Source organism: Leopardus geoffroyi, chromosome A1 (genome assembly GCF_018350155.1).
Source record: "Leopardus geoffroyi isolate Oge1 chromosome A1, O.geoffroyi_Oge1_pat1.0, whole genome shotgun sequence".
Lineage (NCBI taxonomy): Eukaryota > Metazoa > Chordata > Mammalia > Carnivora > Felidae > Leopardus > Leopardus geoffroyi.
The window spans coordinates 171,242,362-171,266,279 of NC_059326.1; the positions used below are offsets into that span (position 1 = coordinate 171,242,362).

The 23,918-nt window shown below is 40.6% G+C and overlaps 1 protein-coding gene and 1 long non-coding RNA gene across 3 annotated transcripts in view; one reads left to right on the forward strand and one right to left on the reverse strand.

Annotated features, from left to right (window-relative positions):
• Positions 1-23,573, reverse strand: part of LOC123609591 (neuronal regeneration related protein) — a 28,107-nt gene extending 4,534 nt beyond the window's left edge. Inside the window, exons 1-3 of the mRNA XM_045500724.1 lie at positions 23,462-23,573; positions 22,069-22,132; positions 1,532-1,609 (exon numbers count right to left, since the gene is read on the reverse strand). Of these exons, the coding sequence (XP_045356680.1) occupies positions 1,532-1,609; positions 22,069-22,071 (81 nt within the window). The 5' untranslated portion in view covers positions 22,072-22,132; positions 23,462-23,573. The remainder of the gene's footprint in view (positions 1-1,531; positions 1,610-22,068; positions 22,133-23,461) is intronic.
• On the forward strand, positions 154-6,976 carry LOC123609598. Of its 2 annotated transcripts, none has more exons than XR_006717849.1 (4): positions 154-313; positions 4,720-4,905; positions 5,014-5,149; positions 6,731-6,963. It is a non-coding gene; the product is annotated as an uncharacterized LOC123609598 (long non-coding RNA). The 2 variants fall into 2 exon arrangements; XR_006717844.1 differs by having other exon boundaries at positions 158-313; positions 6,864-6,976.
• Positions 23,574-23,918: the final 345 nt, after the last annotated feature.

The window sequence follows — 23,918 nt, forward strand, 5'->3', positions numbered from 1 at the left end:
AAGACCTGAATCTCAGGATTCATTGTGCCAACCTCCTGGAGGATGCCTCAATGGAGGCAAGGCCGATGACCTGGATGGGCCTTCTAAGAAAAAGGGACGCATTGTTGACCTCATTGAAGAACTTGCCTAGTCTTGTCACTCTGGTTGATGTCACCAGTATCAAGGACTTCTAGATGGCTGAATGGGACAGAAATAATGAAAACACTATACTCTCTTTACCCCTTCCATTATCATGTCTTACCCTCAGCTGCTCGGAGGAATTATGCCCTGAGCTTCTCAGTAAAGGATGTCGAGAGTTACACTACTGCTGTTGGTAAGGTGACGATGTGGCAGTGTGGTAGGGTTGCGTTGAGGCGGTATGGTGCAGGGGCTGTGCTAGGGGGGTGGTTGAGTGGTAGGTGGTGGTGGGGAGGTAGTCTGGTGAGGTGGGGTGTGTGTGTGTGTCGTAAGTAAAGCTCCAGTACACTAGCTCACCTCCATCCCAGCTCTATAAGACAGCACAAGTGTATCTAGAGCATGGCCAGAATCATTTTGTTCACCCACTTTCCTAATAGTGGTTTCACTCTGCACCGTCAGAAGTTCTCTGAAAGACTAAAAGTGATTTAGAACTGTTTTCTCTTAATGCAAACTGCCAGTTGACACAATCTCTTGAAGTTCTGCCTGTCAGTAAAAGGGAACTGCTGAAACCATTTAGTGTAAGTAAGAATTTCTCAAACATTAAAAAGTCAATAAGATCTGGGAAGGCCTCACCATTTGTCAATTACACTTATGAAACTTTTAAATGGAAATTTTATTTTCAGTGCACTTTTTCTTTCTTAATTGCAAAATCAACAGGTCAGTGGTAAAAAGTACAGTCCTCCTCCTTAAGGTCAAATTGATATTTACCTTAACAGGAAAGTCCAAAGGTATCTACCCTAAAAACTGTTGCTGTTGGAAATGGTGCTAAAATCCAAAATGTAAATTTGACAGATTTTCTTAAGGCAGAAAATTGTCATACCTAAGATGTCAGAACAATGAAAGCATGTTTGTAGAAAATATTTTTAGGCCTAAAAATTAGAAGAAAGAAAAATAATAGTTTTTACGTTCCTTCTGTTTTGTTTCTTGGGGAATTTCATCAGACATTTGGGCACTATTACCAGACAAAAGTGTCATCATCTTCTACCTTTAAGATGTTTTTCAGTTAATCACCATACAGGAGTCTATCTACCCAAGTATGGAACAAATTGAAAACCTGTAAAATGTACATTGGATAAATTGATTCCACGATTCTTATATGATATGTATAAGAACCTTATATATATATATATATATATATATATATATATATATACACACACACACACACACACACACATACACACATATAATACATATATACACATATTAGTATATTTTATTTCCAAAGTTATAACAGTATCATGTCAATGGATTATTATTGTAGACTAGATGGATATTAAAAAAGACACTGATTTTTTTTAATTGCCTTGAAATTGAAAAAAAAAAATAACAAAATGGTAGGTAGGGATCTTACCTTAGGAAGCCTTCCCTCCATTTCCTTATTTGGAAATGGTTCTTGACTGACCCAGACAGAGAGCTCTGGGTAATAAACCTACAGAGACATAAAAGCACACACATTCAAATTAAAAACAGCATCCACTCTGAAACCACGCGGGATCAACTTCATGAGCTCAATCCCCCTCAGTGTCACTTATTTCCTGATGGCAACTTGGAGCACTGGGGAAGCCCATCACCTCTTTCAGACTGTTGTGGGCTTCCAAATGTATACTGCACTCAGGAGAGTTCTGGCTCAGTGTCTCCCAGGACTAAGTCCCAACAGAACAAAGATGTCAATCAGTGTTACCTTTAGCATGCTAAATGGCAGCCTTATGACATGACTGGCTGAGCAAACTAAGGTACTGGGGAGGCCTAACTTTCAAAGCAACCTACGATAAGTATGCTTGCAAAACTCCGTGAGATAAATGTGCCACGCACCCATAAAACACTGTTAGGGGTTATTCTGATAATTGATTATAAAGTTCAACATTATGCACAAAGCATGAGGGCAGGAACAAGCGGCCTGCATTCTCCCCAGGTCCATGTGGCCCCTGGCAACACTGTCCCGTGCCTGAAAGTAGCAAAGTGTCCAAGAGAGAGGCAGGGAGATGGGCAGCATCGCCATGAATGACTCAGAGAATAGCAGCTGATGAATCTGGGGGTGGGGGCAGAGCTGGGACAAGGTGGAGAGCGTGAGTCAAACTGAGTAATTCTTCTCTAAATATACAGAGGGTATTATCATAAGAAGGTTGCTGACCAGCTGTTCTCCATCTCTGGGAAAGACAGGAGTAGGGGGTTAGGAATTAAATTACAACATGGATTTAGGTCAGCTATAAGGAAGGACTTGGCATAAGAATTGTTAAATTACTGAAAGAATTTAAAGAAGAAAAACTGTGAAATTTCCTTCAAGAAATTTAGAAACAGAATCTAACAGCCATCTGCCAGAGTTAATTCACATTTGATATAGCCTGGCTTGAAGGGAGGGGAGAGGACGGGAGAAAATTAGATAAGATTCCCTCCAGATCTGATTCACTAAATGCTCTAAATAAGCCTCACATTTAATAAATAATATTGAGAATCACATCTCACTACTAGGTTAACAAGCAGAGGTAACATCTTTGGTTTTGGAAGCAGAGATGTGGTAGCCTAGTCACTGGGCTAAGTGTAATGTTTTCAGTGTCCCAGGTAATCCGCTTGGTCAGGGGGCCTGAGGTAGGAGCAGTGGATGGCTGTGTTGATTCATTGGGGGTAGTTTAACAGTACCCATCTTTGCCATACTCCAGTAACGTTTATGGCACATCCCAGTTAGTTTTGCATATATCACCCTAATATATCCTGACAATAAACCTGTAAATAGGTCTTCTCATTTCAGAGATGAGAAAACAAAAACTCAAAAAGGTCACCCACTTGCCCAAAGCCACAAGTGAGTGGAGGATAGGACATGAACTAAAACTAGATTTCCAGATTCTAAACATCAGTTCTTCCCACTACCCCGATGCTCTCAAATCACCCCAGAATGCAAATTGCCTATCACCTCTCTTGTATCTTAAATATTTGAGAGCTCATCCTGCAAGAACTGGACCTGTTTTCGTACTTTGGACAGGTCTACTTTCTGGGCCACGTGGTTCCCCCAGCCTGAACCTCCTTTCTTTTGTTCAGCTTTCCCCTCCTGTGCTCAGATCCTTCTGGGAGAATTCTACCACCTGCCTCATTTGGGACAGACAAGTCACCCCTGACACTCCCTCTAACCGGGAATGGGGGAAGACCACAAAACTGCAATCTAAAATATATAAGCTTTTTTTAGGGCTTAAAACAATGTCACAGCATACAAAGTACCAATTAGTGCTTAATTTAAGGAGATTCCCAACTGGAATCAACTGTAGATTCACTTAATATAAATATAAAATGATTACATTTTTACATTACTACCTTTAAAAACAGGCTTTAAGTACAATTTCAAATATTACACATATAGCGAGAAATGAAGTTCCATTGCAAACCAAAATGTTGACACAAATACATGTAAAAACTTAGGCACACAGACACTATGAGAAGTAATATCAAGTAAATGTTATGTCTCTGTTCTTGAGCTTTTCTGTGACACTCCATCTTAACAAAATGACACTGCTTCCGCATTTAACTTCCCAGGTTCAAAGCATCACTATGAAAGCCGCTCAAGTCCAATCTGCAGGGATAAATAGCTTGCCTCATAAATCATTTTGCTTGTTACTTTTACAATTTGTTTTTTCTAAGAACTTTCCTTTTTTTTTAAATAAAAACAATGATCTTTTTTTTTTTTTTTTTTGCCAAAGAACTCAGGAACATGAGTATCTGATAGTAAAACCCACAACTAAGGAAACTTCCTCCCCTAACCCAAATTGGTCCTTTTGAAACATATTTAATTTAGCCACGAATTGACCAAGGGCATTTTTTAGTGTTTGAATCATAAAGTAATCATTGTATTCTTTAGGAAAAAGAAATGTCACTTTGGCCTTGTGGTAAATTCTTCCAGTCTCCTTGAGACTCAGAACTTCAAGCCAAAAATGGCAAGGATAGAGAAATCTTAGTTACATTCTTAAAACTTGCTTGGTTGGTCTCTAAGAACTCAGCATACCCCTGGCTATAGCATCGAAAGTGGATATTTAACCTTTTTTGGATTTGGAAAAAGTTGGTAGATTACTGGAAATACACTACCTACATTACAGCTTGGTTCTTTTTCATACTAGTGGTGTTTTGAGACTCTAAAACAAAGGACTTAAGGGAAAAGATCTAGGACGACCATTACCCTTGCTTTCAAATACCTCAGAATGCCTTTGCCCATGCATGCATTCACTTCAAGTATGGGAAGCACCTGCAGTGTGCCAGGACACTGCTAGATTCTAGGGATTGCAAGAAGAGAAATACAGTTCCTGCCTCTTAGGAGCGCAAATCTAGTTGTGCCGGCGGTGGGGGGGCTTGATGACAGACCTTCAAAAAAGATCATTTCATAGAAGGGTGTTCTACGGGCCGAATCGTGCATCCCTCACATACAAAATTCCTGTCAGAAACCTACCCCCCCAGTTGGAATGTGGGTATGTTTGGAGATAGGGTTTTTAAAGAGGCAGTTAAGTTAAAATGAGTTCATCAGGGTGGGCCCTAACCCAATAAAACTGGTGTCTTTATCAGGAGGAAATGAGGACACGGACACACATAGAGGAAAGACCACGTGAGGACACAGGGAGATGATGACCATCGACAAGCCAAGGAAACAGCCTCAGAAGAAACCAGCCTTGCCGACAGGTTGACCTCAGAGTTCCAGACTCCAGAACTGTGGGAAAACAAACTTCTGTTGGTTAAGCCACGTAATCCTTGGTACTCTGTCTTGACAGCCCTAGCAAATTAATAGTGTGCTTTAAGTGCAATTAACAAAAACGTATAGGTTATGTCAAATACAATAGTTGTTGGAACCCGTCTCCACAGGCTAAAGAAACAAAACCAACACTCAGCAAACCATCCAGTTGTGCTGTCATCAGAGGAAATGGGGATGGCAGTGAGCAGATCTGGGAGGGCATCCAACGGTTACCAGACGCAAGCCAAGGAAGATAGTGGGTTCAGGGTAAGGATGTAATGAGGTCCATGTGGGAAAGCACCTGATGGCCAGGAGGTCTCACATGCAGCTCTCAGTGGCCATAATAGCAATAGCACAAATGCAACCCCACAGGCTGCTGTACCCAGTCTTTTACCTGGTTCTGAATATCAGGTGCTGGTAATATATGGGTCAGAAAACAGAGGTAAGTTGATCTGTCTTCCTGAAGTCCATCTGTTCCTGCTGGACCCTAACCCTGTTCATTCTTTTTGGTCCTGGTCAGCTGATGCTCCAAAGGTGGACACATGGCTTCAACTCATTCTATTCATTCAGTTTTCTGAATTCAAGTTCATGTTTTTCATGAAGGCCAATTAATCGAATTTTTTCTTTTTTAAACTTCATTGAGTTCTCTGTTGTTGGTAGTGGTTTACATCTCAGAAATGTAAGCGTTCTGAGTAATACACATGGCAGTACAAAACTATTGTTTTATTAAACAAGTAAACCAAAGTTTGCCATAATCTTCCCAATAGAAGACTGCGTTCTTTTATCAAGAAGATACATATTCTTTTAAATTATTCTATATATTCCATATTCTTTTAAATTATTCTATATATTCCATACTTATTCTTTTAAATTATTCTATATATTCCATATATAAAATAGTTGTTCGCTCTTGCTCAAGCAAAATCCTCAAAACCCTCTGGAATACTATTCTTCCAGAAGTCAGGAATCAGAGAAACAAGCCATATCCTCAACAATTAAGAAAACCTGAGTGTTTGAGAAAATACAGAGGCAAGGAAAATTTTACTGTTTTAAACTGGAGAACATACAAAAGTTTTGCTTGAATTCTGGGAAAGGCTGAGTGTTCATGCTTGTCACTGAATATATTATTACTTGGTATCCAGATTAGAAAAATAAAATGTGGGGGGAGTCAGAGACAACTCCTGCAAGGTCCTAAAACCACACAAACTAGATTATCATTTAAATTCTTTAAACCTCTCCTAAGCTTTTCATTTAAAATCTTGCAGCGTGTTTTCCAATAGTATGGTCCACACACAGAATCAAACAAATTGACATGTTTCCTGGTTCTAAATTTGTATTTTCCTCTCTTCACTTCTCTCTTTAGCAGTAGCTCTTTGAAGAGCCTGTTATAGGAGAATGACCCTCAAAGGAAGTGTTCATGGCCATTTCAGAGCCTGAACATCATATATGTGTATGGAGCTTACTTATTAATTGGTTAACATACCTTCTTAGCAACCTGTTATGAAGATGTTGCATGGCTTGGTTGTTAATGACCACAATTATTCTATCCTTGGTGGAGTTCTGTGTGCTTAAGGAATGCACACACATGGCCCTTTTATGACTTAACAAGGACAGGTGCCCACCCCCTGCAATTAGGAAAACAGACCAGGGCAGCAGGTGTCCAACCTGCATAATTAATTCTTCAAACAGCAAAGTAGCGTATTTCGTAATCTCTGCCAACTAAACAGTACGTGTGTGTGTCTGCGTGTGTACATGTTCTGTTCTGACTAATTGGCTGGGAGGTCATGAAAGCGGGTACTGTATTACAAGGAGAATTTATATGCATATACATGTACTTCATTTCTGCAGATACCTTTTGAAGTGGTGCTGTTAAGAATCTCCCTCAAAAGCTAGTCTGCTCCCAGGTGTTGTTGGCCATGTGAGAGGGCAGGATGTAAACTGAAACCATAAATGAGTTACAAGGATCATTTTCTCTGAACAGCATTACATCAAAGATCAGATGGTGCCAAAAGATGATGCACTCAGCTCCCTCTCTCTAGAGACCTAGTCTTAGCGATCCGCCTAACCCTGCGAGTGCTGTCTGGAGATGGAGCACACCATGGAGGAAATGCCCTGCAACCAGAAGACAGATAAAAAGACAGAACACTGGGCCACTCAGATAACATATGTCACCTGTGCGCACTCTGGAAAGGAGAGTAAGTGTTAGTTGGTGCCCAGGTTGGCAAACATTCTTGTTTGGGAACGAAATGAAACATGCAGCCACCTAAATGCCACACACACACAGAAGCTGGCTGCGGTAACAATGGGTAATTACAGAGAAAGCATTGCAAACACCTGACTATTGCACTCAGCCATAAGTGCCGTCCTGCTAGAAAGGAAACCAGGACCTTTTAGGGCGCTGCTGTATTACAGCACCTGCTGACACTCTCAGCTTTTCTGTGGCCCGACAAGTTCTTAACCTGTAGAAACAGGGGTAGAGGAGACAACTGGGTCTCAAGGAACAAGATGATGAGAGCTCACACTGGCTAAGCCCACTGGCAGGAGCTTTGCTTTGGGTGCGTGTGTCCACTATGGGCATGGAAAACGTCCACGTTTTATTCCCATGCAGCGTGTTACTACCTGTTACAGGCAGGCGAGAGATTTAGAATTCTTTACTTTGTGAGTTGGGGTGTCTGAGACAAGCTCTGTAGACTTTCATAGTAGAATTCTTTAAATTCACTCTGCTCGTCATGAAGCCATCTTGAGAGGCCGCTGATGAATATGTGGGAACCTGACAGCTGTGGAATTTTATTTCTAGATTTCAAGGAGGCAGAGAAAGGAAAAGGAAATCTCCTCGCTGGCAACAAAACGAAAGTGTTTACATGTGAAATTAATCGTCAGCGCAAAGAGCTTTCCCAGTCACTCTGTTCCACAATATAATATGCTGCTTGTTTAGCTGCTGAGTCTTTAAAATTTTGATTTCTAAGAATAATAGCAAAGACTTTCGAGAGGAGGCACGAATCAAGTCGGGAGCAAGCCACAAAAGGTTACCACAATGATCCAACTTTGCTTTGCCACCACTATCTGAGACTGTTGTGTGATTTTTCAGGCTTTGATGGTGCCTGGTTTAAGGCAGGCTGCAGCGGCAGCTGGCTAATTTGAGCGTGGTGAACACCGAGGTCAGCTGCAAACGTGTGTTGCGCAAACTCCTCCTCTCACCCCTGCCTCATTCCTTTCCAACAGGAACATGCTCAGCACAAAGCAATCCACCTAAAGACTCCATAAATCCAAAAAAGGGAGTTACTGATCGAGGAATTCTCAGATTTCTGCCAAGGCACCCTCCCCTGGGCTGGAGGTCAGCCTGGTACAGTAATCCGAGCCAAACTGTGGACTGGACTCAAGGAATTAAGTTGAATGCTTCAAATCTTGACTTTTAATGGCCGATTTTTCTTTTCGGTGATGAAGACAAAACAAAGTACAAACAGCTGATAACAGCCCAAAGTAAACCAGAAGAGTAAGTACGAGAACAAAGCTTGGACACAAATCTCATAAGGGATATCTAAGGAGAGATTTTTCCAAACAAAGGGAAAAAATAAAGCAGCTTTTTTAAAGCTCTGGTTTGAGATTAAGCAGTTTGTGAATGAACAATAAGAAAGTAAAGGCCACAAAACAAGATATTTGCTCTTTTCAGCAGAAAAAAAAAAATACTGGCCTTTGTTAACTAGCAGCAAAACAAAAAAAAAGGGGGGTCCCTCAGGCATTTAAGCACAGCATAAGTTTTTCCTTGACCCCATGACCTCAACAAATATGTTAATAAAATCTTTTACCTCCCTGGAGTGGAACCAGACTAAATATTTACTTAACACATTGGGTTTCTAAGTCTGGACCACCTTATTCCTTCATACAAATTGGGTTTTACTTGTAATTAGAAACACTATATTTTGCAATGTTTCTCCTACTTTTAAGATGAAAGATGAGAAGGGAGGGGAAGTAGAAAAAGAAGGAAGGCCCCGGGGGTGGGGGGAGAAAGGGAGAAAAAGAAGAAAACTATACTGCGCTCACTATGACAAAGGGCACTTGTGAATTTCTGCATGGTATTTTCTGTCACAAAAGAGGGTAATGCTGCTGATATGCTTTCCAATATCAGACATCTGGAGCTAGCAGGACTTTTTCCAAGCACATTCCAAGGTTAATAGGAAACATCTCGTCTTGCTTTTATTAGCTGGTTTAAGTAATGTTAGGTATGCTGAGTTTCACCTTCAAATAACTATAAGAAGTCTGATTTCTACTCACCAAGAATGCCATTTTTTCTTTCCTCTTGTCCCAAAGTATGTACTACTCACGAAAACCTTATGAAAATTTTCACCAACATAAAAGTCCTCCAAAATCAGTTTCTTTTGTTAAAGTCTTCAAAGACTAGTATTTTTTTTTTTATCTAGACCTAAGAATTTTAGACTTTTCTTGCTCTAGGTGGATGATGAGATAGCCAGTTGCTTTTGAGGAGTTTGTGGAAATATCAAAGCATTCCTTTTGCTGACAAGTTCAAGACTGAGTTTTCCAGAAAGTGTGCATTTTGTCCCCAAGTGCTCATTCCCAAAGAAATCACTCATTCTTCCCATCGGTGTGCCCTCTTCTACTGGCAACTGCAAGTAAATCCCCCAGCCCAAGCCACTCTGCAGCTTCACGCTTGCCCCGCACTGCCTTGGTCATTTAAAGACTGCTACCTCTTCAACAGCATCATAACAGATCACCAAATTTGGAGGGAAAAAGTCATTTCTATTGCAAGAGGCTATAATTAAAAGTAGTTTAAATCAGATGCTAGCTGATTGTCTTATAAGTTTGGCTTTTAAAAAAGGAAAAATACAGTCAGATCTGTACCCACATGCTGTAAGTGCTCAGGTCATAGAGAGGCCACTAAGAACTTTCCATAACCTGTCCTCTGCGAAAACTGGCAAAAAACGAAAAGTGCCAGAGGATAAGAGTAAGATTAGGATGGATGTGCCCCCGTGCACCACCTGGATTTTCAACCTCACTGGCAGGAGGCATGGTCTGATTTAGGAGGGATGAGGGCTCAGTCAGGCAGTACTGGGGGAAGCAAACAAGACCCAAAGGGGCAGCCACCCACCCAAATTGATGTAGGGTTTCAGGGCTGGGAGTCACCGAAGACACACATACATCAAGAGTGTGAAGGTAACTGCAAAAGGAAGAGGAATGCCAACTTGGGAGGCAAAATTACCTCACTTATATTCTAATGGACATGAGTTTCTAATACTACCTTTCTCAAGGGGTGCCTGGGTGGCTCAGTAGGTTGAGCGTCCAACTTCAGCCCAGGTCATGATCTCAAGGTTTGTGAGTTCGAGTCCTGCATCGGTCTCTGTGCTAACAGCTTAGAGCCTGCAGCCTGTTTCAGATTCTGTGTCTTCTTCTCTCTCGGCCCCTCCCCAACTCATGCTCTGTCTCTCTCTCTCTCTCTCTCTCTCTCTCAAAAATAAACATTACCAAAAAAATTAAAACAAAACAAAGAAACTCAGGCCTTGATTCTAAGTCCTGACTACGTTCTCCAACAACACAATACTTTGACCTCATGTTTTTGGTTTTTTTTTTTCCCCCTCAGTCTCTCTTCCCTTGTAAACCAATCATTAAAACTTGACTTCTCCAAAGGAAGAGAACTATGAACAATACACAGGAGTTGCTGGAACCCACACAGGGAGAGTATGTAAATCTGGAGACCCCAGTTTTCTGTGGAAATGCACACACGGGTTCACTATAATGTCTTTAGGCATGTTTCCCAGGTGTGCTTATTTAATCCTCGGTGTGGTTCCAAGGATGAAATTCACCAATACATCACAGTGCCGCAACAGGTTGAGGCACACGCGTAAGGGGATCTGGACTGGCTGCCATTTCCATCATCCTCATCATTTTACAGATGAGAATACTGAGGGAGACACATCAGGGAGCTTGCCCACAGAACCCAGCAGTAGAGAAGGCAGGATGCAAACCCAGCCTCTCCTCTCATAGAATACTGTCTGTCGACACGGACCTCCTCTGCGGTTCCCCAGGGCCACCTAGAGTGCCGACATAAGCTCCCCCGAGTGCCGGGGCCGGTTTTCAATACCCCAAGTACAGGAGGCGCTGAGCATCTCTGCTTAGTGCCCTAATGCTGAATTTCTGACACCTACTATCAAGAGGCATTTTCTCAAAAATATTGTTGCTCTGCTGCCTGTGTTGCCCTTCAAAAATAACTTACCTAAAAATCAATTAGCACTGTCTGAGGGCAGAGAGGGTTTGCTCTCCAGTATCCATGTGTTGCCACAGTCCTTGAGGAAAGACTGCTTTTAGACCAGCAACTCTGGCTTGGTTACGTTAAGACTTTGGATCTAATTAAACCCAAGCTACACTGGTCATCACACTTTTGTCTTTTTTCAATTTTCCGTGGAAGGAAATGTTTAGAACAAAACAAGTATCTAGCAATGGCTGCAGCTAATTACAAAGGGCATTTACTGAGAAACCAAATTGTTTTAATATGACCCCCAAATGAACTCTCAAACAACTTCGCAGAGGGCCTAGCAATGCACAGTCTAATTCAGAAGATCTTTTATCAAATATATTTGAAATCATGTTCACCGTAACTTTGCTTTCCAGTATTTCAATTTAAAAACAAACTGCTTAAAGGAGAATTAAAACCTTATCTTTATCAATGATCTTCAAATATACAAACCATATATAGTTGACCCTTTAACAACATGGGGTTCAGAGGCACCAACGGCTTGTGCAAAAATCTGTGTGCAATTTTTAACCCCCCCCCAAACTTAACAGCCATAATTAACACATTTCATATGTCATATGTACTATATGCTGTATTCTCGCAATGAAGCTAGAGAAAAGGAAATGTTATTATGAAAATCACAAGGAAAATACATTTACTGTCCTGTATCTATAAAAAATCTGCATGTAAGTGGACCAGCACAGTTCAAACCTGTGTTGTTCAAGGGTCAACTCTACTACATAAAAATATGAAATCATCCTAGTGGAGGAAGAAAAGAAACACTCATTAGCCCAGAGAGACAGTGTATAAACTACTAAGAATGGTAATTCAAGAAAGAGAAACAAATTTAACCTGACTCCGTTTGGAAACATTTAATTAATGCAGAAGAAATGCAGATATTCCTAAAGTCAGAAAAATGGAAAAACAGAGACGGGGTAACAAGCCAATTAGCTATTATCATCATGAAGGCACTAAAGAGCAAATAACAAAGCAGGTGATCCTCAGATTACACTGATGCAACGTATTCCATCCCACTCAAAAATACAGCGTCCCTCTGGCTTTGTCTAAACAGTGTAAGAACAGCTGATAAAAATTCACAATAATCAGATGAATTGCTCTAGGATGCCAAAGAACAAATTTAATTGAATCCCTGATTGAATTGATTGTGACAGTGTAGACAGTTAAGCTTCATATAATAAAATTAAAACTTTAAAAGCAGTCATCATGAAAAAAAAAAGGAAAAAGCATATGCTTAATAAAGATGAAAAGATGTGGAGACTTGGCTCCCAGACCTTGATAACAAGATCAGAACAATTTAAGATTCTATTATCAAGAAGTGAGCAAAATATGCAAGGGCCTGGGGCATTTCATGATGTATGATTAGACCCAAGTCTCCACAGGGCAGCATGAAATGGACACTCAGTTATGGTCCAGAGCATCCAGGCTTCAGAAACAGTCAAATCCACTTAAGGAAGGATCAAAATTATGAACATGAGGAGGACTCAGAGAAGATGTGGGCAGAATTTCTGATGCTGTATTAACTGAATTGGTTGGGTATATAATCTCAATTATCCAACCAATTAATCAAAAAATATTTGCTGTGTCCTTAATTTTGGTGAGGTAGTCACTATTTGGTAGGTAGCTTTCAATCCTATAGAATGAACATCTTACCAAGAGTACATCCCATTACTTTGGGCTGGAAGTGCCAAAGCAGCAAGAACATTTCTTCAAAAGAGTTTTTTTTTTTTTTTTCCCTTGGAACTAAGCCATCAAATCCTGGGGTGTCTGTGCAGGAAAGGACTGGACTTGAAATTAAGTCATGTTTTCAAAACTGAATTATCTGAACCATACAACAACTGGAAGTCCCTGATAGTGCATGTTTCAAAGAGTGGTTCCTTTCCCTGCCCACTCTTCATTCCTTCAGCCAGCATTCACCGAGTCCCCCACAATGCAGCAGGCACTGGGCTAAGTGTTCAACCATGTGCTGCCAAACCCACACAGCACACTGACAGGCTAAGATTCAGCAAATGCCTGGCAAAACAAGAACAGACTTTCAGATCATGATCCCAGTAAGCCTTCTGGGTAACTTTCACTACCATCATTTAATGAAGGGCATGAAACAGTACTTCTTGGAAAAGTACTTAGTACTTAGTAGCAATCCCTTACTTGGGATAAAACTTAGTAAGTTTTATCCATCTGACTACCAACTCTAGCTTTTCCTTGACAGTTCTGAATGTCGGTTGCCTAAGATGCAGTATCTTCTAATTTCTCTTCTTTCCTGTCCAAGAACAGGTTTTCCATCCGACACTGACTTTATCCAACAAAAGCGTCCTCAAAATGCCTGGACCCACTTTAAACACAACAACTTTTGTAGATTTCTCCCTGTTCAGCCACCAGACTGCAGTACTTTTCCCCGCTGGAATTGTATCAAACGCAGTTCAGACAGGAAGGCTGTTACCTGCCCCAGTAATCAAAGGACAGTGGCGTGTGATGGTGATCTGAGTACCGGTTGGAGTGGAGAAGGGAGAGGAGCTAGAACTGGACAACCACACCAGAACTTCTGTGCACATTATGAATCTCCCTCTTGTTTTAATTACTTTTTGGTAGGAGTCTTTGGCTCATATTATTACTGGCAATGACTGCTGAGCTATTCTCCCTTTCTTTCCAATCAATGGCTCTGGTTCCCAATTTCAGCTTAAAAGGGGCAAACAGACCTTCCTTTCATTGGCCACGTTCTCTTATGTATCTTCTCTTTCTCCTTTTCAAACACGAGTCCCATTTGTATTTTTGTCTATGAAAGTAAGGATGAATGCTGAACAAGCACAGCCTAAAGTGAAGGGCTTCAAAACATCTCCAGCTAGATAATCCTAACACTTTTAAGGCACAACGTTAAAATGGGAGCCACTCGAAGGTAATAATAGGCCATGATTATATTTATGAAGATTTCATTACCTTGTGAAACCAAAGCTGATTATGCTTTACCATCATGACTGCCTCAGTCAGGTTGCTGAGACACAAACTGTGGACCTGCTAGAAAAACAGCATTAATAACCCAGCACATAATGGCTCTCCACAGCAATGTTGCAGATGAGACGGGTGACTCTACCCTGAGAGGAGATTCCTCTTTCAGCAGGCCATTCCAAGTGAACTTTTTGGACTCTTTTAGGACCTCTTCCGTCAAAAGAAGTATAAAAGAAAGGAGCACCAAATGTAGGAGTTGTTCCTGTACTGTGTGTAGGTTTCACTTAGCTATCCCCCTACCTCCCTACCACCGAGCTACCTTTAATGATTATTGCGAGGGGCTTTTCAGTAGTAAATTCAAAATCTACCTGTGCTCATCTCATTTCCTGGGCCATAAATTTTATAACCTGAGCTGTCACAATTCTGCAGAGTATTAGGCTGTTACTAGCTATAAATCTCAAGGTGAGTCGCCTGGTTCTGCCCAGAAATAACAGATCTCCATGTTTCCCCAACTACTGACTCATTCATTTATTCCACAGACATTTATTGATCACTAAGGATGTGCCAGATCCTGGATAGGTACTGAAGCAACAATCAGACTGGTTCAGAGACATGGGATCTGTTCCAACGTCCCACTAGGACATGTCAATGAAAGTTAGGGTTTCCTTCCACTGTGCAGAAAGAGAATGCCAGTCAACTTCACTAGCTGTTCTAGAGTTCCCTCTCAGTGATGAAACTTTTCCACATCTGAATTCACCATCCTGACTAGAGAGGAAAAGGAAACAAAACAAAACACAAGGCATCACAGTCTCAACTGCTACCAAAGAGAGAGGTGATGATGCCCATGTACTAGTGGTCAGTGTTCTTGTTTCAAGTTTACAGACCTGGAGGGTAGAAAAATAGATGGACAGAAATAAACCAGCCAATAAGTAGAATGTTGTGTGATGACTGTATAGAGAAAGCATGAGATTATTCCTACTGGATATGCAGGGGTGAGTTTCGTAGAGGAGCTGTTATTTAAACTCAGTCTTGAAGAATGGCTTTATTCTGTCAGAAGGAGCCTTCTTTCTAGGATTGAGTAAGCAAAGGCACAGAGGGACTCCTGGGGTATGTTTAGAGTAACAAGTGCCTGGTTCCTCTAGGAAAATATATTCCATTGTGGCCAGAAATAAGATTCGTTTACATGGTTCCTGACATGACTGCCCACTGACAGAAACTAAATTTATGAAGGTCTAAACACAGAAATTAAAAAATAAATTATTTAAAAGTATGAGGTGAGAGTAGGCATAAAGAATTCAAGGAATGACGTTTACCTATGTTACTTTTACCAAGAGAATCAGGTAAGTCCAGCCTCATCTGAAGGGACTAAAAGAGTTAGTAAAGTCATTTCACATTGAAAATCTTGAAGCTGATGTATTCTAAGCTACGAGTCTAGGCTGTAACCAGAAGAAATTCAAGGAAAATCCTTCTCAGTCGTGGCTTTCCCCAACTTCTGTGTGTCATGTGATGAGATTCCCTTCAAATGGTCACTAGACTATTGACCAACTTAGTAACAGCCTGTAGGCCTCAAACTGTAAACAATTTTATGATGATGATGTCAGTGTTGGCTTGAATTTTGAGTAAGTATGTCTGACTAATCAGGAAGAAGTGGAAAGAGGGAACCAACCGGGTACATGTGGTTACAACTGATTAGCACGTGGCTCCACCCAGTTAGCCTCATGAAGGGAAGTGTGGTGCCTCCTCTCAGGCAGCAGTAACGCCCTCTCCGGCCACATGGGCGCTAATGAACCTGCTGTAATTGGCCAGTGGAAGTGGTGCTACCTTCTCAATAGAAAGAAGTTAATAGTGCTCCCTTCTTCTTTCCCAATTCCTTGTAGCTAGGGGCCAGCCTTCTCTCCACCACTCCACCCCAGCCTGAGGACAGGGAGATGCAACAACAAAATAAGTTACCATCTAGCCAGGAGTATATAGAAGTGCGTGTTCCTTTCTCTTGGGCACAATCAAAAGGCAAAGAAGTGGACAGGTTGGAACCCGAGTGATGGCCTTGGGCCAACTCTAAGATGCTGGCTTGGTGGCTTCCTATAGCTTAGCACATCAAGTCCTTGGCTTCTAGATCTAGTTTGTGAGGTCTGTGCTTGATGGCACGGAGGCCCTAAACAGGACAGTCTCTATTGTGTACAAATGCATCGTGCTTACTCTTGCAAGCATATGTTTCTAATGTATTTCCTTCATCTGGAATACGCTTCTCTCTCATCTAAATCTATCCAAATATTCTTAGTTCTTCATTCACTTAATAATTATTAAGGACCAGTGTTAAGCCCTAGGGATAAAAGCTTAAGAAGGCATGACACCTGCTGTCAAGGAGCAAATAGTCCACTCCTAGGTTTTCAGTTGAGTGCCAACTCCAACCAATTATTAACGGAACTCTATACTGAGGATTCTGAAATCCGATTCAGGCTGAATAATAATAATGGGTATATCAAGCTTGATTAGCAATGTCTGCCACATGGGTAGCAAGAGTTCGTGATGGCATGCATGCCATATACTTGCCATCTCTGGGTCTGGCTTAATTTCTACCTCCTTAAAAAAAAATTTCCCCTACAATCCCCATTCCCCAGTGTTCAATAGTATCATTCTTCTGCATCTTACAATTTAGAACTAGATTCTATTGCATTACATTAAATTTGTCACACATGTTAGCCTTCTTTCCACAACTAAAATCTAAGCTGACTGAGGGCACAGGTCAAGTGTGCATCTTCTGTAATGCAAAGAACCAAGCACAAATAAAATGCTCAAAAAATACTTGTTCAGTTGACATGGGAATAGATGCACAATCGCACCAAGAACTTTTCTCATTTTCTTCAGTACTCTCTAGTCATGGCACCTTTGTGTTCTCGAGGTCATTTCCATAATATCACAGAATCTGATTATAAAGTGGGGGATTTAAAGTTCCAGTACTGGGATCAAAGCTCCTCCTGGATCCTGGAGGGGATTTTTATGGCTACAGGAAAAGTTACTGTTAGCACTAAGTTACCACAGCTGGATCAAACCTAGCATATCACCAGGTTGATCAGAGTGTGGCTCCAAAGCTGGTAAATGTGAGCAATTGCAAGCCACTCTCTTTTGGCAAGTGGCTTTCTGGACTAACCACAATTTTTTTCTCTTGTTAGTAAATAATAGAAAATGACTGACTGTGAAAACTAAAATTATATTCACTTCAACTTCCTACCTCTTAAGAAGAAGGTAAGGGTACAAGTTACTTCCAGATCACCAAAAATAAACATGATTAAGTCTTAAGGATGAATTTTTAAAAGTCCAACCCAATATTTATTGAACTTCTAACATATATTTAAAATTTTATTAAGCGCTCTATGTGAAATTTATAAACCCTCTGGGAGCCTGTAATTTATTTGGTTAATGAAAGAAATGAGTATGATCCAACCAACCAATAATGCAGGAGAGTATAATCTAGTGTTACACCCAGGTTAACACCATGTCATGGCTACTAATAACTGAATTGATACTTAGAATTTAGTTGAGAGCCATGTTAATGCTTAAATCCCAAACCATTAGAGCTGCTAAACCATTAGCTGCTGCTAATCATGCCCTCACAGATCAATTTCAGGGTCACTGCTATTTTTTAAACCAGTAAGGTAGAAATCTTTGAAGCTGTCCCTACCTGCAAAATATGTCTAGAAATACCCATTTCAGATAAATTTAGACCCAATAAATGGTATTTTTAGCAACCATGATTTCTACAGATGTGGGCTGAGATTTATGGTTAATCTCTTTTCCAGTTCAAAGCAAAGGAGCAGTTTAAAATTGGAGGCTTTTAATATATCGTGATCAACCAAGATGACATAGTCCAAGTACATTCAATACATTTTCCTCTGGTATATTCAAATTGGATTTGCGGATATGATTTCCTTATCCCTAGTCTTTTCCCGTAGAACAAAGGAATTACACAGATAATTCAGGCAAATCCTTCCCACTCCTACATCACTCCAGGAACATTCTGAATAACCAAGATGAATCAGATGAAATCAAGCTTTTTGTTTTAAGCGTAATTATTCTGATAACTATGTCAGTGCTCCATTTCACTTTGGCTGTGAGGATAAGACCTTAGGAGACTTTTCAGCCAGGAACAGCACTAAGGAAAAACATGTGGAAGACCAAGGGAGCCGGTATTTCACCCCAAGGCTCCCCATCCCCAGTGTGGATGAATACTTAACGTATAACGCTTGTAATCTAGAGGTTCCTCATCTAATTCAGTGAAGTATTCACATTTTAGAAGTTTATTTTTCTACTTCAGAAGTACTCATTTCAGGATTTCAAATAAAATGAATGTCTTTAGTATTTTATGATGATCTGCTTTACATACAAGTTTTTAAGAATTCCATCAGGTTAAAATAGAGTGAGACTCTAAATAACTGTTTATTCAAAGATTTCTGCTCAAATGCCTTCTACCTGAATTATCTATATAACTCAAGATGAAGCTGGGCTGGGGTTAAAGCCGGATAGATCATCCCTACTGTCCTAATTCCCCAAACAATCCCCAATCTCCCCCTTACAGTGCGCTGGAAGGCCTTGTGTAAAATAGCACCAGATAAAATTACCCTCCTAGGTACTCTTCAGCAACTCCACAATCAACTGAGCAACCTATAAATTTACATTCCAAAGCCCAATGGCACAGCGACCAATAGTACCTCATTCCTCCTCAATCTTTGTCTTTCTCCTTTAAATAAGAAAACCTTATGTTAATGGGGAGATTATTGAAAGAGTCTCCTTGTAAGCCATGAATGCCACTTCACAGACTGTACAAAAAGCAGAGCTCTATGAACAGTACAATAGAGTCAACTCATCTTTGTGAAAAGCTCAGCATCAGCCTTACAGAGAACTTAAATAGTTCCAATTCCTAGATCTCTATTAAAACATAATGAGTCCATGCTTATGCCACTGTGAGTCCATGCACACACATACGCAAAGGCAAGTTTACTGCACAGAGGGTACTCATATTGTAAATCAGGACTTAACCTTGACATTGGATTACATTATTTTTTCAAGCTATTCAAGATCATCTGCTCATTCTGAAGTATTTTCTTCTCATTGATGTATCTGAAGCAAGTACCTTTAAAATAAAACACCTAAATACCAAAAACCCATACAAAATATATCTTAGATATTCAAATTTAGCAAAAAGCCAAATATAAATTAAATACTGAAAATCTCTGCAGACTTGCAATATCTTGTTAATTGCAATAATCAATCAATCAATCAATCAATCAAAACAAAACAGGCAACTGGAAAAAAATGCACATGTACCAGATAACCTAAAAAGTTTGGGAAGGAGTTATTGAAAAGAACACTCTGGTCAACTAAGACACAGCAAAGTAAACTCAAAATTGCACCTTTGACAGTAGTCCTGAGTTGTATAACAATATATTTTAACTATGTAAATGGTGCCCCCAGAATTGCCCTCCGAGAGTCCTCTACACAGAATACACTGTGATCAGTGCCTGGGAGAGTTAACAAAGTGGTTGTATTTTTCTGGTAATGCAAAGACACTCTAGGAGTCTTAAGTGTCTTGAAATTATTGTTGTGAAACATCATCATTTTAGGGTATATGTAAAATGTCTAGATACTGAATCGTTCTGTTTTGAGTTCTGAAGTCTACCTGTAATTTTGTACCCTGGAATGAGCTGATTATAAATTTGTATTTGGCATAAGCCCTTAACTAAACCAGATAAATACACTGAAATTAGATCCTCTTTAGTGTTTTAAATTATGTAAATGGAAATACATGTTTAACAGAAAAGGCATGTTCATATATTTTGCAGAGGTGGCCAGGTATTAAATCTGCTTCCCTAGAAGAAGTTTCCATTGTACGTAGGCTAAGTCTTCATGTAAGCTAGTTACAGAGATCAGCAAAGTAATTCCAGTTCTAATCAAGGAAAGAAAATAACTCCATTTTGCCAAAAAGGATAAAAGGAGGTACAAGATGCCTCTAATAAGTTTTTTAAAGAATATAATGAAACTTTTTTTTTTTTTTAACATTAATAGGTGCAGAGACTTTGAAGGGCTCAGGCTTCCCAGAATAAGCAAATTGTTAGAAAGTTACTTGGAATCGCCCACAGACAATAACTGTCGGTGGTTTCATTTCAGGCAATGGGCTTGTGCCAAAAGGGACTGACATCTTGATGAAAGGGTCACCAAAAAGTTGTGAGAATTTTTCCACGAATAAAAATCCTTCCAAGAGCAACACACTGTGATTTCTCATTCTGCCACCATACATAAAGGACAACTGTAAGAAATTAACAACATGTAATAATAATTCAGATTTACTCTTCTGCACTCAAATTGTTCCAACTTTCATTCTCGGCTTTGGCACACACGCTTGCCTTTCACGAAGCTCATTCCACTCACTAATACAGAAACACGGTATTTACTCTTTGAGCCTGACCTATAGTCAGTTTTTGACCTACAGTCAGGTCTGCTAGTTTTGGCAGAGTCAGTGGTCAAATTTATGTTTAACCAAACTGGTCACCTGACATATTACAGCATATGTGAACCTTTGTGGTCTGTCCACCTATGGTGGCACAGAGGGTAAGACTCTGGATAAAAAGCGACAAGACAAAGTGATGCGGCCAGTCTCAGTAAAAGAAAAATAAACAAAAATACTGTGCAGCGGTTCATTTTATTACCATCCTAGCACTCTATGACAGTGGCTAATTGGAACTTAATAGGAAGTTGGGAACCATTTGCACAAAACCTGCTGATCAGTTTACTTTTCTGTTCATCCCTTTTGCCCATCCACCTCAAGTTCCTTAATTTGGTCACTATCCGCTAAGTCCGAGCAAGAGCTACTTTCCACAAGGCTTTGCCACCCACCTGTTGAACTGACAGGTGAGGCACACACAAAAAATAGAGAGCTTACTTGCTAATAGGATTCAGACTGAACTCATTTAATTGCTCTGATTCATTCTTCTCCCTGGAAGCTTATACTTGGGTTGTTCTCAAAGAAAACACCAAGTATATCAGATTTAATTTTGATTCATTAAATTCCACCCTCGATTAAAAAAAAAAATAAAACCTGAAACTAAATTTGGAAATCACACATTCTGAGTGGCAGAAAGGTGTTTTAAACAGTGTAGACATCTGCAGTAGGACATGTACTTAAAAGTTGCCTGACATTTCGATTATTTTCTTCGCAGTCCAATCTTATTTCCAAGGAGGAAATTTTTCATAGAAGATCAGTATACTTATTCAGCTGTTTTTAATGTGTATTTCATCTGTTTCGCTCTTTCCACAGTCATCCAAAATGAAACTGCCTTCTGTGTGTATCACAATGCTTGTCACAAATAGTCACCCTTTCATTCAGAGGTAATGTGCTTGACTTCTGAAACGGAGCAGATGCCTCTGAGAAGTGAAGTTATACATCAACAAAAAGTATCAAGGCTAATTACATCTGAGATACAATAGGCAGGGTATATGAAGGTAAAAAAAAGTCCAAGCTCTTCACATATATTGCTCTTAAGGAGAGCAGACTGTCCAGGTGTTTGATGAGCAGGACACGGACCCCTACTCTGAGGGTGACTTCTGGCGAGCTCTAAAATAGGACCCATTGCTTTGTTTGAGCCCTACGACTGCCACCTCCCTCCATGCATGTCACAACACACCGCTCTTCTTAAAGAACAGAGCGGTTTCTGTTGTTCAAGTTAAATAAATCTTTGCTTCTGAAAGAGGAATTTCAGTTTCTGTTCAAAATGACTGCAAATCAAAAAGATCTAATTCACCACATCCAATTCATATCAATTGCTACACTGCAAAGCTCCCACATGCCGGACGGAGAAAGACCCCTTTAAAGGTCAAATGGGGTAGGAACAATAAGGGGTTGAGGCGGGATGAAGGCGTGTGGTTGATATTTATATGAAATCAAGACACTAGAACCTACTGAGAATTGCCTCTGATGACCCATTCTTACCATTTTGAGAATCGTAACAGTCTTGGCCTTGCACCCTCCCTCTCTTCAGTCCAGGGAGATCAACCTGCAAAATATGTTTAAATACAGAAGACAAATCGCCTCACCGCAGGTCAGGAAATGAAAAATGCCGGTTTAGAGGTTACAGACAAATAACCATTTTCTGTGGTTAAGATAAGTTACATGCAAATTATTGTAACCACTGGGGCTTCTCAGAGAGCTTTCCAAGGGTCTATAGGCTTAAATAGGGGACAAAGAAATTCCTGGTACCTGGCTCTGCAGAGTCCTGGGCTATTCTTAGTGTTTGGTTCCTCTTTAAATTGCGGGAGTTCAAAAGGTTTAGTAACTTAAAAGTAGAACCAAGCGATAAAAATAGATTGTTTTCTGGCTGCTCTTTGTTCCCAGACATACTACTGGCAGTATATTTGCAATCAAGACAGCAGAATAGGAATCAGCCTTCCACCGTGTAGTGTAATGCCTCAGAGTGGGTATTTTTGGAAATGGCACTGCATTACATAACCTTCCGTGTCTTAAAAAAAAAAAAAAAAAAAAAAAAAAAAAAAAAACTACACTGGGGGGGGGGGGGGAGTCAGGAATATACACCATTATGCCCTTCTCTTTATACCAAATAAACATTAATGTACATGCTGCAGTGATTTTCCTCTCCACCTTTATGTCGTCAGAACACGGTTCTTTTGTTAACATAAGTTATGGCAAAAATTAAGATGAATGGAAAAACTAAAAGTTCTCCAACAGGGTATCATAAGCTCTTAGAGTTTTCCTATAATGTTATTATAGATACACATAAATGCAAATCAGATTGTTATCATCATCATCCAGCAAAAAGCAGTCATGTATTTTTAAACCCTCCCTCCCCCAAAGTTCAACTGCTTTATAAGAAAATGCAGAAAAAGTGTTGCAAGATCGAATGCCTGAGAAGACCCTTGGCGGCGGCAGCAGCGCTGAGAGAGTAATAAAGTGTATGGATGGAGGGATACAAATTCATTTAATAAAGGGGGTGGGGGTGCATGCACCAAAGTGCATCTAATGCAAAGAAACAAACCAGTCCCTAAGAATGCTATATGAGCAAGAAGAACAAAAATTAACCATACCAACAAGCAAGAAACCCCACCCCTTCCCAAAAGAATTCTCCCTCTCAACTTGTGCATTAAAAAAAAAAAAAAAAAAAAAAAAAGCTCAAGTTAAATTCCAGCCTTAATGCACCAGGACCAAAATGCCAGAATTTCTTCAAGGTACACGCTTCAGCTCTTTAAAATTTAGAGGGAAGAAGCATGAACTCTGCAGGGTTGAAGGGTCCAGCTAAGAGCAATGGCAAGAAACCGACACAAAAGAGAAAGCAGCGCTCCCGGCCGGGGATGGGAAGGCATATACTTACAGACAAAAGCCCCGCTCCCTGTTCACTCTCTCCTCTCTACACCTGAAACACAAATGTGGATGAAAAAGGGCATCATGCTAGAAAGACAGCTGGGAGGGGGAGGGGGAGGGGAGGGGGAGGGGACAGGGGTGGAGGAAGAGGAGAGAGGAGGGGGAAGGGAAACAAAACCCAGACCGGCTTCACTTCCAAGAAGTACAGCCGTGGAAAAAGGAGGGGAAGGTCTCCCTGCCTCGCGCGCTCTCCAAGAGTGTGTGTGTGTGTGTGTGTGTGTGTGTGTGTCTTTCTCTAAGAGTCTCAGTCTCTCCCTCTCCTCTCTCTCTCTCTCTCCCGCTCTCCGCTGCCAGTGTGCTAGTGAACAATGAGCTAATTCTGATGGGGCTGGCGCTGCGCCAGCGCCCCAGCCTTGCTGCCACTGTGCGGCCGCAGCGGAGCCAGACTGCTTACTCTGCAGGAATCG